General features: G+C 41.0%; 1 protein-coding gene across 1 annotated transcript; it reads right to left on the reverse strand.

The window, feature by feature from the left end:
- Window positions 1–1,836: 1,836 nt before the first annotated feature.
- CUNH11orf97 (chromosome unknown C11orf97 homolog) lies at window positions 1,837–16,177 on the reverse strand. The gene is made up of 3 exons (XM_032426217.1): window positions 15,983–16,177; window positions 11,342–11,446; window positions 1,837–1,994 (listed from the first exon to the last, which is right to left on the reverse strand). Exons 1-3 carry the CDS (start codon window positions 16,128–16,130, stop codon window positions 1,837–1,839), a joined length of 411 nt encoding a protein of 136 aa, XP_032282108.1. The 5' UTR covers window positions 16,131–16,177.
- Between the last annotated feature and the right edge of the window lie 3,206 nt (window positions 16,178–19,383).

The raw sequence follows: 19,383 nt of genomic DNA on the forward strand, positions 1-19,383 counted from the left end.
ATATATGCAACTTTTCATGATTGACACACTAAAATCAATAGGTTCCATCTCTGTTCCCTCTACTGTTTACATTCTGTTTAATTTGGCAGACTCAAATAGGGAAAACCATATACTTTTGTGGAGGGAGAGATTTATGTGGGTTAGCAGCAAGATGATTCTGAACATACAGTAAGTATCCAACATACACTTCTTGGTTTGTCATTCATTGGTCATTCTCATGACAAAAAGGGATCAAGTACCTACTGTGCCAGGCACCATGCTAAGTGCATGGTGTTAGTGAAAGAGACATAGTTCATGCTTTCCTGGAGTTTCTTATAGTGTATGAATTACTGCTGATCAATTTTTTAAAATTATCTGTGGACATTGTTCATCTATGATATTTCTGTGCCCCGCATCTACCTTTTTTGATAATGATAAAAGTCTAATTCTTCATTATCAGTCTGATTCATGTAGATTGATCACATTGTGATTTGTATAACAGATGGTAGGAGTTGATATGGCAAAATGCAGCTGATAACTTACAGAAATGAAGCTGAGATATATAACTATAGCAGTTATATATTATAATATGATCACTATTGGGGCACCTGGGTGGTTCAGTTGGTTAAGCATCCCACTCTTGATTTCAGCTCAGGTTATGATCTCAGGGTCGTGAGATCGAGCCCTGTGTTGGCCCTGGGCTGGGTGTAGAACCTGCTTAAGATTCTCTCTCTCCCTCTCCTTACCCCCCCCACCCCCGCTCGCACACATATGTTCTCTTTCTCTCTCTCCAAAAAAAAAAAGTTTATAACATGATCACTGTAAGTGCTTGACATGGGCTGTATATAGAGGCCTGGAGGCTGCTAGGAAGGTAGTGTGGATGAGTAAAAATGAGTGGTAGCAATGAACAAGTCTCTCCTAAATTGTATGGATGAAAATAATGCAATTATGGTCAAAGTCAGACACGCATTTTTTAAAATCATACATCCCCGCCTGATGAATTGGGTCATCTATTGGACTTTTATATCTTCACATGAAGGTAATTTGTTCTTCAAACCAGTCTTACAATACGGCATTTAGAAAACATTCATTTTTAAAATAAATAGGTTTGGGAGTTTTCTTGGAATGATGAATTTATCCACTATAATTAGAACCTGACAAATTGGGTGGAAAGTTGAAATAAACAGCCCCCGATGGGCAAGAGGCCCAGACTTGAGTTGAATCAACCCTCACTTCAGGACATTGCTATCTTTGTGGATTTTGAGTGTAGTTGTCTCCCAGGATGGTTCCAACCCCACATTCCCTCAGCCCTGGCATTTGTGTGGGTTTAACTACCACCCCCACTGGTTCCGCCCTTGTTGTCCAGGGACTAGAAGTTACTGGAAGTTAAGAGCATTGTCTCAGAAGTCAGAGGGACACAGGTTTGTAGTTCTGGCCTCACCGCCTCCTAGACACAGTCCGGAGGGTAACTCGAGTATGAACTTCTATTGTATCCGGGGGGAATTTGCTCAACTGAACTGTTAACTGTTTGAGTTCTGTAATGAGGTAATGTAGCTAAGCTAAAAGTAACTCGGGAGAAGCAAATCAAAAGAAGATTGCATCTTGGGGCGCCTGGGTGGATCACTCGGTTAAGCCTCTGCCTTCGGCTCAGGTCATGATCCCAGGGTCCTGGGATCGAGCCCCATGTCCAGCTCTCCACTCAGTGGGGAGTCTGCTTTGCCCTCTCCCTCTGTGCTCTCTCCCTTTCTCAAATAAATAAAATCTTAAAAAAAAAAAAAAAAAAAAGGAGATTGCATTGAGAACTTGAAATAAAGCATACACCACTGGGCTGTGAGCTAATCGGTGCACTCGGGGCTTTCAGTAGAAGTCAAGAGTTATCAGGATCTTACTTCTCAGCCCTCCATGCCTCGAATAGTACTTGGCTTGTGGCAGCAAACTGTTTCCGCTCAGCAGTCCCGGCTTCAAGCCTCCCACGGGGAGATTCCTTTTAATGCTCCAAATCCCTTCCAGGGCCACTGTCAATATTTTCAGAAGCAAGATGACAATTATTAGCTGAGTTCCTTTTCAGCGCAACATCTTTTAGAAGTATTTACTGGCTGATTATTTTTTCAGTCATTTGGGTGGAAGTTGATTTTGTTTGATTAATCAAACCACCCAAGATCTTTAGCATTTGTTTAATCTTTTATTTCGGTTCATTCATTCAATTATTACATAGGCAGTTAAGCCTCTACAGTGCTATTAGATCATTTAGCTGGCCCCTGAAGACATAGATGAAAAGTCAGTATAGAAACATATATTACAAAACACAAAAGGATCAGAAATAAATTAGTTAATATAGACACTTCATGCGGCCAGCCCTATCTGATTCTAATTCCTCGAAATACAAATATTTCCAAAGAAAATATAACCAAAAGTTACCATATTAATTCATCATATACATTCAGCAATCACCTAAAAGACTGAACTAGTTGCTATTTAATTGCCCCTTGAATGAAAACAACAAGCTCACTGGAAAACACCAGAGACAAATACTCGGAATGCGATGTCTATGCATTGATATGAAGCAAATCGTAGTCTTAAGTCCTGATACCATCCAGTAAGTATTGTTTTAGTGATTTTATTTGCACTGGATTATTCTCCATATCCTAAAAGCACTATTTAGCTCTTGAGAGTCAGTCAACAAGCTTTTGGGGAAAATCTGTCATGTAGAAAACTGTGACCCAAGTCAAATAAGGTTATTCAGGTTAAATACATTGTTTTTACCATTTCTGAAGCTGCAAATTATGCCCAAATATTCTCCACAGATCTGAGGCCGCCTACTGGTATCCACACTAACATCTGATTCCTCCCCAAAGGATTCTGTACTGTGTAGTGGTTAGGGGCACGGTGTTTAGGGTCAGAAGGGATCTGGGTTTGTCTTCGCTTCACCACCTGCCAGTTTTATGGCTTTGAGCAAGTTATTGAACCCACCATGTCTCCGTTTCCTCAGCTTTGAAATGGGGATAATATCTAGCTTGAAGAATTATTATAGGATCTGGATGAAATGGATTTAAAGTGCTTTGCATTCAATAAACGGTAACTATTATTTTTATAGGGACAATGATTTTCCTGTCCAAGCATGGACTCAGATTCTGTTTCTGGAAGCAGAATCAATGAGCTGACTCACCCAGCGGAATGTCGATATTTGCCTCTTCCTCCCCACTCCTGAATGGAGTTAGCTGAAGGTATCTGGCAAAGCTCCTTTCTTCCCCCTCCTTCAGAGACCTTCAAGGAAGACTCCACAATCTCCTTCTGTCAAGACCTTACAAAGTTTAAGCTGTTCCTTATATCTAACCCAAATCTTTCCCCACCCTTCCAGCCAGTTTCCTCTTCTTCTATCCTGTCTAGAGACAGTAAAGAGCTGCTCTCCAGCCCCTGGATAATAGACTCTCAGATTTAGGAGTCCACCGATATTTATTAAATGCCTCCTGTGTACAACACCCAGTAAGAAACCAAGGAAATGGATTTAGATTTGTTCCACATTGAGAGAAGTTCTGGCAAACGGAAAACATTTTGACATCAGGAGGCAGAACTATGTAGAAAAACCACATTAAATTAGATAGAAAAATTATACTAATCTAATCAAGTTGTGCTCTTTCAGATGCAATCTGGAATCCAGGAATATCTGGAAGTTCACAACTTAATAGGGAAAATACCTCAAATGTAAATGCAGATGCTCAGAAATGCATGAGAAAAATAAAAGCAAAATATCGTTATGTATAAGTATTTACTGTACTCAGGAATAGAGGTTGCTGGAAAAAAACAGTGCTACTTTGATTTGATATGTTTGGGTGAAGAAGTTACAGAAGGTGATATGTTCAACTGGAGAAAAAGAGGTCTGGAAAGAAGCACAAATGTCCTTTGAAGCACCTTCTTTAGAGAGAAATCCAGCGCCCTCTGCTCTGGGCATGCGCATTCCAGGAGGCAGGAAGACAGAGGGGAGGAGAGCCAGGGAGGCCACAGTGTGGGCACACGACCTGCAAAGGGCGGCAGGACAAGAATAAAGCTAAGAGAAAGGAACTAAATCCCTTCTGGAAGCTCGGAATCTTCTGGAGAGTCTTCTCTCTTCCCTTCTCTGCCCCCAACCCCTTCTACTCAGGGACCTTTCTAGGTGTGTTTTTATCCTGAAATGTAAAGTTACTAAACCATGATTTTATGCTAGACTTTTTTTTCCAAGATTTTATTTATTTGACAGAGAGAAACAAAGCGAGAGAGGGAACACAAGTGGGGGGAGTGGGAGAGGGAGAAGCAGGCTTCCCGCTGAGCAGGGCGCCCGATGCAGGGCTCGATCCCAGGACCCTGGGATCATGACCTGAGCCGAAGGCACACTCTTAACGACTGAGCCACCCAGATGCCCCTTATGCTAGAAATTTTAGCCAGAGGGACCTGGCCTGGTCTTTCAGGGAAGGTAAGCTAACCCTTCAAAAATATTTTTGTTGCCTTCAGCTGTCTCTGATTCTGAGTAAGGAACATTAGAGCTTGAAAGGCCAGTTTAGAGCTTTATCATCTGTGTTTCCTTTGTGTAAACACGGTCAGAGATTTGAGCACAGGAAGAAAAATTTAAGTCATTTAAATTTACCTTTGGTGACTTCTACGTTCTGTAATTATCTTGACATGCCTTTGGTGTCTAGTAAATTCCCTTTATATTGTAGGTACACCAAATATTTTTGTTGAATGAATTAATGAATAACAAACATATCCACACTTGTTGAGTGATGTTTTACATTTTCTAAATTGGTACTAAATGTAATAAATAAACCAGATTCAAAATTAAGTTTTTATGCATTCAGGGACATATAGACACAAAGTCATGGATTTGGCAGGACACGTGAAATTCATTGAAAAAGGCGATGTTGTGTAAGAGAAGACTAGTAAATTTTATTAATCAAAATTTTTATGATTACTAGAACCTCTGCAGGTTTCAGCCAGAAAAATATAAAAGCCCTTGCAATTTGAAAACATTAAATTAAAACATAATTTCCACAGAGTCCTCTATAAAAGTTCTTAGAAATGTAGAAATAATTTTAAGATAAATGGTAAAAGGAAAGCAACAGTCTGATAATGCATGTCTCACAAGCTTACCTCTTTTTTTAAAAAAGTTGTAAGGAGGGGAAAATCTTTAGGGAATCACTAAGAATATGTGAATGATGACGTTAGCTAAATTCTTCCTTATCCAGAAAGTTCCATAAGTGGCCCCAAATCCCATTCTCATCTGACGGAAGATTTGGTCAGAAAATGGCATTTGTTTGTCGGGATGTTGAGAACCTTTTTGAGCAGCTCCCAGACCCTGTCCTTATCTTGATAGGAATGTGTAAAGCCTCTGAAGGCTGTTCTACCTCCAGTTTGAAGCTAAACTGAGGCAGAACCTGGAAAAGATTGTGACAACCTTTCTTTTACTAAAGAGAATACTATTTGCTCCCAATACAATTTCAAATCTTCTTTCCTCCCAGAAAACATAAGCTTATGTTTCAAAAGAGACTGGATAGCCCAACAGCTAAGAGCAAGGAGGTCAGCTTCTGACAAGCCTATTGTGCTGTGTGACAAAGGGCAAGTCACCATACTCCCTGAGCCTCAGCATCCAGATCTGCAAAATGGGAATTATAAGAGTGCAGGGTCATTGCAAGGACTGAAAGAGATAATTTGTAAGAACTGTAAAAAATTAATAATAGTAGTATTAATTATTAATAATACCTATTATTATTACCACCATCATTGTGTATATATATAGAGAGACACCCTCCACCTACCCCTACCCCTCACCCCAGCCTCCAGTGCTTCTCACTGAGCCCATCTATCTCTCTATCAGGAGCCAAGAGGAATCCAAATCCTAGAGGAGAGGGCTTAGTGGCCCAGCAGCCCATTTTTCCTGTGGCCACGGATGCCATTCCCTAGACCCAAGTATCGGGTAACAACAGCTCAGAACACCTTGGCCATGTCAATATCTTCACAGCTCTTATTAACTGTTGTCACAACACAACCACAAGAATAGGTAGGATAGCTCATTTAGCTGAAGGTCCCAGAAGACCAACAGATCTTTTGCCTGAGTCCCCATTTAACCCCCAAACAAAAATATCCCAGAAAAATGTTATGTTTGCTCTGTTAAACGTCCATAAAAGCTAGTTAATGAATCTCAGACTTTTGACTTATTTCATTCAACCCAAGAAAAAGACAACTTTGATCTTACACCACTTTCATTCAGCCAAAGGAAAAGGGGAAAAGCACAGAAAGAACTGAAGTCCACTGCTTCTGGGCACTTCCACGATTGTCCTCATTAGCTCAGTCAGAAAGAAAACATGCTTGATTTCAGTTGCTTAACTTCAGACAAATCCCCCCTCCTAATAGATGATATAAGCTCTTCGGTAAGTTCACCCATACTTTGCTATGGGGCCCAGTGTTTTGGTGCTTTATCAATGGTTGAGGAAAAACCCAGTCTGGACAGTTACTGAAATCTCACTTTCATCATCAGATTGTTGTGAGAGAATGTGGACTTGAGAGTTTAAAAATTCAAACAAATCCAGTTAATGCATACATTGCTGTACAAATACGCTTGGACACATGCCTATACCTTGGGGTCCCTAGAATTTAGATAGACTTGGGTATATCGAAGAAATAGTATATATTGTTTATCTATAGTCACAAAATCAATATATATATAGAAAAGCCAGGCAGGTAATATAAATAAGTAAAGCAGGCCAGGGCTAAGAAATAATTGGCTCTCCTACTTCTTTTATCTTTTTCCACTTTTGTTGGAGACATGGATACCAGAGAAACACATTCTTTCCTCTTTCCACCATGAGAGGAAGAAGTCTGCAGTGGAAGTGTGAACATGAATAGTTCGGGATATGCCCCACCTGGCTGGGGACCTTCATGTGGATGGGTAACAGCGTGGGCAGACCAGCTAGGGCAGCGTAAGCCGACTCCAGTCCCTGTGCCACGTGTGAATGTCAACTTGGCTGTCACATCGTTCTTTCTCCTCCTCCCCTCCCTCTTCACGCAGGATAATCTAGAAATCTAGATTCGTATGTAAAAAGTCCTAATTTATTAAATGTTGACGACTGATTCATATATTTAAAAAATATAATTCAGAACAAATAAATTTGTCTATATGTTTGCAAGATGAGCCTGGCATAGGGGTCAACCATTTGGGATCCTGAGCCAAACTAAGATACCCCTGAGAGCCTAATTAAATGCAAGACATGGTAATCTGGAGTGGGTATGAAGGATGGCTCTGTGGTTTTGAACTTGGCCATTATGCCATGTCATGCATTTGGATGGGTGATATATAGGAAGGAGTAAGTCGAGGAGAGGTATCAGTTTCATTTTGGACATGTTGATCTTGAGTACTTATAGGACATCCAGTAAGAGAAATTGAGCCTGGACACACAGACTTCAGACACAGACACATGAGGTAGTGGTAGAAACAATGCGAATAGCTGAGATGATCCAGGGAGAGCCAACGGAACAAGATTAGAAGACTGTGGGTAACACCCTGGTAGGCATCAATATTTGGAGAGGAAGGTGAGTGAAAAGAAGTTCTCAATGGAGGATGAGAAGGAATATCCAAAGAAGAGAACAAGGGTATTTAGTGTCAAGGAATTTGAGGAAAAAACAAAGTTTAAGGAGAGAACCATCAATTATGTCAAGTAGTGCAGAAATCTCAAGCCAGCCAAGGGCAGAACAGGACCCACGGGACTTGGTCATAGTATGTCACTGGAAACACTATAGTGCACAGAATGCCAATGGGATTTGGGATCAGACCTGAGTTTGGAATCTGGTTTTGCCACTTACTTAACACATAACCTTGGACAGTAGAAACCTCTCAAAATCTCAGTTTACTCATCCATAAAATGGGAATCATAATACCTATATCACATGGCTTTCATGAGGATTCATAGTAAGCAAAATAAAGCCCCTGTCCTCATGTAGCTTATGTTCATGTGAGACAGATGGTCAATAACGAAGTATACCGACAAATATATAATTTCGAAGTAGTGATTAAAAAAAGGCAGAAAGAAGAAAGTGGTATAAAAGATTAGAGTAATTGGGAGAGTAGGTAGTTTCTACTTTAATCTGGTAGAGAGGTTACTTCTGAGAAGATGACATTTGAGCTGAAACTTGAAGGAAGAGGGAGAAAGACAGAGGAAGTAGAAAGGTTCTGAGGTGAAAATGGGTTTGGCATGTTCCAGAACATTAAGGAACATTAAGGAAACCCGTATGGCTCAAGTGGGGTGGGAAAGGATAGGAACTGAGTTCAGAAAGGTGAGCAGACCATACAAGGGGACTGAAATCTAGACTAAGAATCACAAAGAGCCATTGGAGGGCTTTGAACATGGAGGTGGTATACAATGACTTGTGTTGTAAGAGACCCCTTTGGGTTCTGTGCAGAAAATGGACTGTGGGGACAGCAGTAGAAGGTGCTAGAGGATGCTACTGCTGAGCTTGTAAGAGATGATGGGGGCTTGGACAAGGTTGCAGTTGGGGAGATTTAGGATGTATTTCCAATGCAGATTTGACAGGATTAGCTGAGGGACTGGACATGAAGTTTGAAGATTTGACTTTTAGGTGTTTGGCATAGTGAATAGTGATGTCATTTCCTGAGATGGGGAAGAGCTGTTGAAGAGCGGTATAGAATAAGAGTTCTGTTCTGGACATGTACATGTGAGAGGCCTAGTAGACATCCAGGTGGGAAGTTAAGTAGGCTTTTGAGATTTGAGGGGGAAAGCAGAGGCTAGGGATATAAATTTTGGAGTCATCAGCACACAGGGCTAGATGTGACCACTCAGGGAGTGAATATAGATGGAGAGAAGAGCCTGTGACCGAGCTCCCCAAAGTTTAGAGGTGAGAAGGGAGAGCCAGCAAAGACGACAGGGAGTCGTACCAGCAAAACCAGGAGATTTGAGCATGCTGACCTGGAGGCTAAATTGACAAAGTGTTTTCAAAGGGAAGGAGTAAACAATTATGTCAGATGCTAGAGAGAAGTTGAGTTTGACGAGTTTCTGGATTGTATTAGACTTTCAAAATCATTGGATTTGACCTTCAACAGGAAGTTCATCCACCATCAGGAAAAGAACAGTTTGCCTGGGCTCATGAAAACCAAAGCCTATTTGCAATGGGTGGAGGAGTAAACAATAAGTGGAGAAGTGGAGACAATGGGTCTAGGGTACTTAACATCCAGGAAGAGCTGCCGTCGGAGACATACAAGTCCCTAAAAGTTTTATGCAGAATTCTGCGTGTCTGTGACAAGCTGTGTTCTCCAGAAAGAGAAGCCCCAGCTCCCATCATATATTTAAAGGAGTATGTCACCAAAAATCCTGCAATAGAAAATTCAGTGGCTGGCCCAGAGCTGCCAACGCCCTGAGAGTAAGCAGGAGGCATGGCACCCCCTCTAGGTGCTAGCTCCTGCTGTGGCCAAGGACACGGGGCGTTCAGCCTTTTACATTTTAAGAACAGAAAAAGAAAAAAAAATTAGTAGCTTTTTTCCCATAAGTAAAGCCCCTTTAAAACTTAACCTTACAGAATCTACTCTCAGCTTTAAAGGATTTTCAGGGCTAAAAGAGCACCTCTGTGCGACCTCTGGTGGATGTTATGAAAACGCAGGCCAAGCATTTCCATTTTATAGGAAGGACATTTGAAAAGATTGCTTAGAAAAATCAATTTTTATAATCACTTAGATTGTCTAACAACCAAGCGTATCCAATAAGAATAATACATCATCTAATTGGTATATAAATTATAAATTTTTATTTATTTATTTATTAATATTTTATTTATTTATTTAACAGAGAGAGAGACAGCAAGAGAGGGAACACAAGCAGGGGGAGTGGGAGAGGGAGAAGCAGGCTTCCCTGCAGAGCAGGGAGCCCGATGCGGGGCTCGATCCCAGGACCCTGGGATCATGAACTGAGCCGAAGGCAGACGCTTAACGACTGAGCCACCCAGGCGCCCCTAAATTATAAATTTTTAAGTGTATAAATGAAAGTAAGCCCAGAATAGAATAGTATAAGACTTAAATTTTTTTCTAACCACTAGGGGAATAGTACGTATAGGCTGGGGTTCGGAGACACAATTCAGTAGGTCATCCTGCATCTGTTCACAGAGTTCAAAATAAACTCTATATTTTCCTTCCAGACACAGTCTGAATAAAATTGGCCATTTTGCTGGTCTCTCCTTTTGTAAGAAAGGGCAATACAGAAGGCCTAACATGCGTTTGCATGGCTGGTTTTGCAATGGAAAGTGGGCAAATACGTCAGAGTCGGGAAATAAAATGCACTTCTAGGCCTGCAGCATCTGCTCTCAGGAATCCTTAGAGAATTTGAGCCCTAGCTGCTGGGTATTCAACAGTGCTCCTCCTCTGCAGAAAATGTCAAGTTCTCTGAGTACAGAAGTCACGTGTTACAGTTCTTTTCTTTCTTCAGGAATGCTGGTGCCTAAGAGGTTTGCAATAAAAAACTGATGATTTGAAAAGCGTGAAATGTGCGCCTTGTAATCATTGAGAAGGAATCATGAAAATGAGGGGCTCTAGTAGTTTCAAAATAACATCTGTGGCAGCGGGGGGTGCCTGGGTGGCTCAGTTGGTTAAGCGTCTGACTCTTGACTTCAGCTTGGGTCTTGGTCTCAGCGTTGTGAGTTCAAGCCCCATGTTGGGCTCCATGCTGGGCATGGAAAAAAAATCTGTGAGGGATTCTGGGCTTCTAGACCATATCTTTTCTCAAATGAACTATCAATGCCCAGACATTTAACCCATAAACTTCATGTAAATACAATAAAATCCTTGGATGATTTGACCTATTTAAATGACTTCGATTCTTCTGGGTCAGTGATCTTCAGTTTGGGTCCCTGGACCATCAGCCTCAACACCAACTGGGAACTTGGTAGAAATGCAAATTGCCAACCCCCCACCCAAGAACTACTGAGCCAGTAACTCTAGGGATGGTTCCCAGCAATCTGCTTTTAACAGGTTCCCAGGTAATTCTGATGAAATCCAAATTTTGGGAACCACTGTTACTGGTCACACCTATATTGATAAAGATTGAAGATATTACTGTGCTTTTCTTGGAAAAAATTCTACTTCTTATTGAATAGAAATAACTCCACCAAAAACGTGGGATAGCAATGTAGATACTGATACCTATAGCTACTTTTTGTAACTATAAGCTTATTTGGACACAGGCAAAATAATTATAAAATTAGCTCAAGAATTTCCCAAGTATCCATTTTTCTTTTGATAGTCATGGTTTTGTAATAAATAAAATAATCATTCTACCATTAAATAGGTAATTTCATATTCATTTCAGAAATATACTTCATTTGTCATGGAGATTACCTGCAGGTGGATTTTTAATGCGGCACTCATCTCTTTTAATATAAAGTTCTTCTCCTAGTACTTCCTTAATTCTCTTATGTGGCTCAAAATACAAGAATTTCTTCCCTATAAAGACATTAATAAAATTGGTTATTTATCATAAATTATGCCAAACTTTCTAGCCATTTTACCTACATGAATAACAATTTCTTAAAAAGACACATCCCTCCATACAAACAGCAGATGATTCACCCTATTTTGGAAAGATCCCTTTTTGGTTCTTTTGGGACTTTACACTTTCACATAATTCCTGAACTTCTGTGGTAAGTTTCAGATACCTGTTTTAGGTGTTAGGAAGAAATAGACGGAGTTTCCTTCATTTGCTTCAAGAAAACTCATTTATTCGATAAATCCTTATTAAGGACCTACTCTGTGCCAGGCGCTGGGCTAGGGACAGAGGACAAGCAATGAATAAGATAGATGTGCCCATGGAGCCTACAATCCAGCTACATAACACAGAACAACCTCAGCCTTATTTAGTCATCATTTTGAGAGGTAAACGTGAATTGTAGTAGTGAATCACTTATGGACATACGATTTTTCCTGGTCTCTAAGCCTGGCCCTATAGGACATCACTGGTATTGTGGAGGACTGGCTTATTTGTTCTAAGTACCTTGCAATATTTCTTGTGCTCACCCCCCGGAGCTCTGTGCTACCTGACACTGTCACCCCCGTTTCTCCTGTCAGTCCCTCTCTCTTGCTTTCTGCGCTTCATCATGGCCCTTCTGTCCATTCCCACATCAAAGCCTATGTACATTCTATTTTGTACCTGAACTGCCTTTCTCCTAGTATTTTTGCCTGGGTAACTTCTACTCAAATTTCAATCCTAGGCTTAAGGTCGGTTCTCTGGGGAAGCTTTCCCTGACTCTACAATCCTCAAATGTTCCTGGATACTTTTTTAGCATAGGACTCTCCTCTTTTCCTTCATTTCATTTATTGCAATTTGTATATGGCCTCATTTGCTTTATATGCCATTATTTATGTAACTATTAGTTGAATATATGTCTTCCTTATCAGACCATAAATACCATTGGGCAGGGATGTTTTCTGTTTAGTTCATCAGAGTCTTAGAGCAGAATCTGGTGTAATAATAGACCAAATGTGTGTCCAAGTAGAACTCAGCATTGTTAAATTAGATGGAGCTCAAAGACTATTCTTGTGCATGAATGCCAATGCCGCCTTGTGAATGTCAGGGAACCAGTGGTTAGTTCTAGTCTTAATACTCAAAAGCTCAATGCAAGGAACCATGGAAAACCTAACCAACCCAATACTTTAGCTATTTAAGATGTGACTTTAAACTCACAATGGCAGGTGCCTCATCTTTCCCAGACTAACCAATAAAGAACGCAAGTGAAGAGATTTGACTTGTGTACTGACCAGCCCAAATGGGGTAAGAGACCACTGCTGTGGTCCTGGGTCACTCCTGGTCAGGAAGACTCAAACACACCTTCAGACACAAACAAGGTAGAATTAGATACTTTCTGCGTCTCATTTTTGTTTCCCAAAAGTTAGTAGTCATATGAACACGAGGTGGGGGTTAGCTTTACTCAAGCTTAACTTTGGTTTAAACTTTTTTGGCTAAATCATGATTCTAAGGCAGAAAAGGGTTTAAGAAACATGGTTAAGAAGGACGAAAATCCTGTAACAGTTCAGTAGAACAGAAGAGATCACCTCCTCTAAGTTCAAGTCTCTTGACGAATTTCAGCCCTGCTGTTGTAAGAATTTACAGAGGAAATCACTAAAGGTTTTGAGGAACTGTGAAAAATTAGAGTAGCAAAGAGCTTAGTATAGGCAAATATTCCCCGTTCCAAGAAGGAAAGAAGGAAGGAAGGAAGGAAGGAAAGAAGGAAGGAAGGAAGGGAGGGAGGAAGGGGGGAGAGAAGTAGGAAGGAGAGAAGGAAAGAAGGAAAAAAAAATTCTACAAACTCTAACATAGCAGCTTGATGTTGATCTTCACCAACATTTGAGTGGGTTAGCCAACAGGTGGCTTTGAGTACAGATAATGAGGAACAGTGATCACTAAGTGTTAAGGACTACTAAGAACAATATTATTCCAGACTGAACTGCTCTCTTTTGTTAAGAGCTAATAACAATTGCTATAATTTATTGAATGCTACCATACATATATTATTAGCATCCTACATATATTATTTCTCTTTTTCAAAATCACTCTATGGGCAGGTATAATTATTCCTATTTTATAGTTGAGAAAGTTACTCTCAGAAATCACAAAACTAGTCATAAAAATTAAAAGCCATGCCTACCTGACTCCCCCAAACCCAAGTTACTAAACTAGCTAGATTAGGAAGATGTCGTAGCCACAATGCATCTGCATTTCAGCAAGGCATTTGATAAAGTGTATTTGTAGGAGGCAGAACGCCCATGCCGAAGATGCTGAATGACAGGTCAGGGACTTCCAGATACTCTCCTTGGAACTGTTGGAAGTACCACCTAGTTTGCTAATTTGGATATGGAGAGGAACTGCCTACTCACCGATTGTGAGAATGGCACAAACTTGCTGAATGGCAAACTTAGGACTCAAAGGGCTGCTTCTGTACCTGGAATGGAGTGCTACAATTCATAGAATGGTACTGATAGGGATAAATATAATGACTTGTATTTAGGATGAAACAAATTAACTGCATAAATAAAAGATAGAAAAAGCCTGGATCAAATGTTTTCGATTGGACAACAGGGGAAAAAGAAACTAAGGATGTCATAGATTGCATTTGTTATATCTATTAATAATATAATGTGCCTGCCAAAACAGCTAATTGATTCTGGGTCCATTTAATAGAAGTAGAACGTTCAGATCAAGGGAGGTTATAGTTCCAGCATGTTACCCTAACCTGATCATACCTAGAATACTGGATTCAGTGGTTTAATAAACTGGAGAATGTTGGAAGAGGTTAGCCAGGATGGGGAGAGTGCTACAAAGTATTTTAAAGATGAGCCTGAAGTCTATGAAAGATTTGGTGGCTGTTCAAATAGCCACCTTCATACAATTCAAGGATGTTTTACTGGGAAAGGCCCATATTTCATCTGTGTATATTTCAGATCAGATCTATGATTAGGGAGTAGAAGCTACAGAGAGACAGAAGACTTCCCCAGAAAACATTTGACAATCGAATGGGTACTTCATGTGGGTGTGAATAGCCTGGCTCTACTCAGGCTGAGGCCCTAAGGAGGTTCTCTGGGAGGCTGAGGCAAGAGTGCTCTATGCCCTGACCCTGACTTTCTGAGGTCCTCAAAGTTTGGACACATGCCTTAATTCATCACTCACTTTTCCGCAACTTGCCCAGTGCCTGGCATGCAGTAAGGATTCAGTATTTGTTGAATGGATGAGTGAATGATTAATTCCACCTTTTACTCCTACAGAACTCCAGAGGACTAAAGAACCTTTCATTTCCAGCATCTTTAATGGGAAAATGCCCAGACAGAATTTGAAGTTGGAGTAAGAACTTACTTAAATATACCAAATACTTAAATATACTGGATTTAGTTACCCCGAGTAAGGCCTCTGCATGCTGTTGATAATCAAAGGAATGGGGGAATGGCCCTTTCTCTAGGAGACACTGGTTCTGCAGCTCCTTGATGAGGAGTCCTGGGAGCAGGCTGTGTGGCCCCCTGAGGCAGGGGGGCTGAGCCGCTTCAGCCACACCCTCCCTCCTGGGGTCTGCCGAGCTACACAACCTGAGGCTGGTCTCTAGAGAGGCAATCAAGGAGGCGATGCAGAAGGGCCAGAAACTGCGGGCATTCCTCATTGGCCTATTATTTCCCCCATCATCATTCCTTAGCACTTCCTGAAAACCTGTAGAGTACAAGAGACTGTGAAGTATAAATTCATGGAACAATATGGATGAGCGCAGAGGCCTGGAGCAGACTCCAGCTTCAGCCATGTTGGTTGTGACTCTGGACCAGAACTGCCTTTACTCACTTGAATATTGTTTGTGTGTTTGGCAGGGCAAGGAAGGAAACCCTTGTGTTAAAATGTGGCCCGTCATTCTGAGATTCTAAAAGTATCAGGTAGTAATAACTGATGAACTGAGAGTCCAAGACAGGTGAGGTTTAGCGTTTTAAGTACTTCTCCCGCATTGACTGAGTCACTGTGAGCAAGTCACTTCATTTCCTCTAGTCTAAACCTCAGTTTCCTGGTCTGTAAAATGAAGGAATTGGCAAAAATGAGCCACATGTTTCTCTGTGTGTGTGTATATAATTTATATATTTATGCATATTATAAATGTTTATGCATTTTATATTTTATTATATATAAATTCAAATTTTTATATTAGATTTTTATAATTACACGCACACATACACACACTTTTTTTTTTTCAATGCCTTCCAGGTCAATGCCACTACCTATCAGGTTGGAGGCTACCTGGGCTCAGGCAGCCTTTGGTGAAGGCGGCTTTGGGGAAATGGACCGGGTGCTTTCTGCCCCAGCGCCATCACCACCTCTGCCTTTGCCAAAACTGCAGCTCTGTCCCCTCCCTCCAACACCTTCAGCGAGTCTCACTCCGGTTCCCCCGCTTCCCCTTCCACGCGTTCGACACGCCGCACGTGTCTGCGCACACGGTGCGCGACCGGAGGGGAACTCACACTGTTTGCAAGACTCCTGGGGGCCGCCGCCGCCGGGCTCCCCGCGCTCCCCGCACCCCAGCCCGGCCGGCGGCCGAGGCTGCTCCCGGTCTCGGCCCGCCTCCGGCACCGCCACCGCGCTCACCACCACCGCTTCTTCCCGCCTCATGCCGCGGGGGTCTTCGCAGCCGGGGGCCCGCTGGCCTTCTCAGCTCCGCCGCGGGCTGCCTGGGAACGCCCGGCGTCGCCGGTTGCCATAGTAACTGCGGATGCTCGCTTACCCAGGCGCTCGCAGCTTGCGGCTCCCAGGCCCCAGGGGTCCCGCGTGCCCGGGATGGAGCTGAAGGTAGGGAGCTGCGATCACCCCCCTCCCCCTTCAATTCCCCCCCGCCCCCGGCCCAAACAGCCCAATCTCAAGGTCGTTTCTCACTCCAACGGCGCAGGAGTAGCTTTGCTATTCCCAGGTAGGGAAACCGAGATTCAGAAAAGCTACGGAAATTGTCCAAGGTCACATGGCCCAAGAATAGATCACCACCTGGTACAGGTAGAGGTGGGAGCGGGTACTAGACAGGTGAGTGCAAGGTAAGGTCGCTAGTTCCACACAGCGTTGTGCTCCTCGTGTCCCACTCCCTTCTACACACAACGTGATCTAATAAGTGAATGCTGAGGATCCCAAACTTTTGGATCAAGGTTTTGTATTTATTTATTTGTCAGAGAGAGAGTGTGTGTGTGTGTAAGCAGGGGGAGCAGCAGGCAGAGGGAGAAGCAGGCAGAGGGAGAAGCCCGATAAGGGACTCGATTCCAGAACTCTGGGATCATGACCTGATCCGAAGGCAGACGCTTAACGACTGAGCCACCAGGCATCCCTGATCAAGCTGTTTTTAAACAACTCTTGTTTTCAAGCACTTTTGTATTCATGATCTATTTCAATCTATATCTAATAACTAATTTTACAGATGAGAAAATCAAATTCAGAAAAGTTTGATTTGAGTAGCAAGTGCGGAAATCTAGAGATTTGGAGCAGGAGGTTGCTCTTGTTTGTTTTTGCAGTCATTAACAAGTAAATTGTGGCGTGTTGTTAATTTTACAAAGGCTAAATGCATTATTTTACAGAGGGTTATGGTTCTACAAACTTGTAACCAAATACAGGCAACCCCATCTGCCTCCATTTCACCGCGGAAGCAACCTCTTTCACATCTCTGGCCTGATAATTGAGTATTTACGACCGTATAGCAAAATGTTTATTTTGATGTGTTATGTTTTCAATCTTAGGTATCATATGTTGATTTCCTACTTTGAAAGATAAGGATTTAGTTCTCCTTCATTATCAGCCATCTAGCTGCTCAGAATGGGGAATTTGAGGGTCTAACTGCTTTATTTTTATTGTGGTAAAATACACATAAAATTTAACCATTTTTAAGCATACAGTTCAATAGCATTAAGTATACTCACAGTGTCATACAGCCATTACCACTCTCGTTTTCTAGAACTTTTTCATTATCCCAAATAGAAACTCTGTACCCATTAAATAATAATTCCCAATTTCCCCCTCTCCTAACCCCTGATAACCTCTATTCTAGTTCCTGTCTCTATGAATTTGGCTACTTTAGGTACCTCATATAAGTGGAATCATACAGTATTTTACCTTTCGTGTCTGGCTTATTACACTTAGCATAATTTTTTTTTAAGATTATTTATTTAAGAGAGAGAGAGTGGGGGGGAGGGGCAGAGGGAGAGAATCTTTCAAGCTGACTCCCCTTTGAGCATGGAGCTAGACATGGAGCTCCATCCCACAACCCAGGAGATCATGACCTGAGCTGAAACCAAGAGCGGATGCCTAACGGACTGAGCCACCCAGGCGCCTCACTTAGAATAATGTTTTTAAAGTTCATCTATGTCATAGCATATATAAGAACTGCATTCTTTTAAAGCTGAATAGTATTCCATTGTGTGGACATACCACATTTCCTTATTCATCTGTTGATGGATGTTTGAGTTGTTTCCACCTTTGCCGGTTTCCAATAATGCAACAATGAGCACTGACATACAAGTTACCTATTTGAGTTCCTGCTTTCAATTCTTTTGAGTACATACCTAAAAATGGAATTGCTGGATCATGTGGCAATTCCATGTTTAACTTTTAAAGGAACCATCAAACTTTTTCAAGTGTTCACACCATTTCACATTCCCAACAGCAATGTACAAGGGTTCCAGTTTCTCTATGTCCCTACCAACACTTGTTACTTTCCTTTTTTAAAAATAATAATAATAATAATAATAATAATAATAATAATAGCCAACTATCCTAGTTAGTATGAAGTAGTATCTCTTTGTGGTTTTGATTTGCATTTCTCCAATGACTGTGATGTTGAACATCTTTTCATATGCTTATAGGGTATCTGTATATCTTCTTTGAAGAGATGTCTATTCAAGTATATTGCTTGTTGGATCATTTGTTGTTGAATTGTAGGAGTTCTTTATATATTTTGAGTATTAATGTCTTATCAGATGTATGACTTGTAAATATTTCTCCTATTCCATGGGCTGCCTTTTCATTTTATTGATAATGTCCTTTGATTTCAATAAGTTTTAATTTTGATGTAGTCTCATTTATCTGTTTTTCCATTTAATGCTTTTGCTTTTGGTGTCACATCCAAGAAACCACTGCCAAATCCAGTATCATGAAGATTTTTTCCCCCTATATGCTTTCTTCTAAAAGGTTTATAGTTTTAGCTCTTACATTTAAGTCTTTGACCATTTTGAGTTAATTTTTGTATCCCATTACAGTGTGATGTATGAATCTAACTTTATTTTTTTGCATGTGGATATCCAGTTTTCCCAGCACCATTTGTTGAAGAGACTGTTATTTCCTCCACTGAATTGTGTTGACACCCCTGTCAAAAGTCAATGGCCCATAAATGGGAGGGTTTATTTCTGGATTCTCCATTCTCTTCCATTGATCTATGTGTCTATCCTTATGCCAGTACCACATGTCTTGATTGACAGTTTTCTAGTAAGTTTTGAAATCAGAAAGTGTGAGGCCTCCAACTCTCTTCTTTTTTAAGACTGTTTTGGCTCTTCTGGGTTCCTTGCATTTCCATATGAATTTTCGGATCAGCTTATTGATTTTTGTAAAGAAGTTACCTGGAATTTTGAAAGAGATTGCACTGAATCCGTAGATCAGTGTGGAGAATGTTATCATCTTAACAATAAGTGTTTTGATCCATGAACATAAGATGTCTTTCCATTTATTTAGTGCTTCTTTAATTTCTTTCAATAATGTTTTGTAGTTCTCAGAGCAAAAGTTTTGCACTTTTGTTAAGTTTATTCCAAAGTATTTTATTCTTTTTGATAGTTTTGTACATAAAATTGTTTTTTAACTTAATTTTCAGTTTGCTCATTGGTCCTTTTAGAAATATAAT

This window comes from Phoca vitulina, unplaced genomic scaffold (genome assembly GCF_004348235.1).
Source record: "Phoca vitulina isolate PV1807 unplaced genomic scaffold, GSC_HSeal_1.0 scaffold34, whole genome shotgun sequence".
Lineage (NCBI taxonomy): Eukaryota > Metazoa > Chordata > Mammalia > Carnivora > Phocidae > Phoca > Phoca vitulina.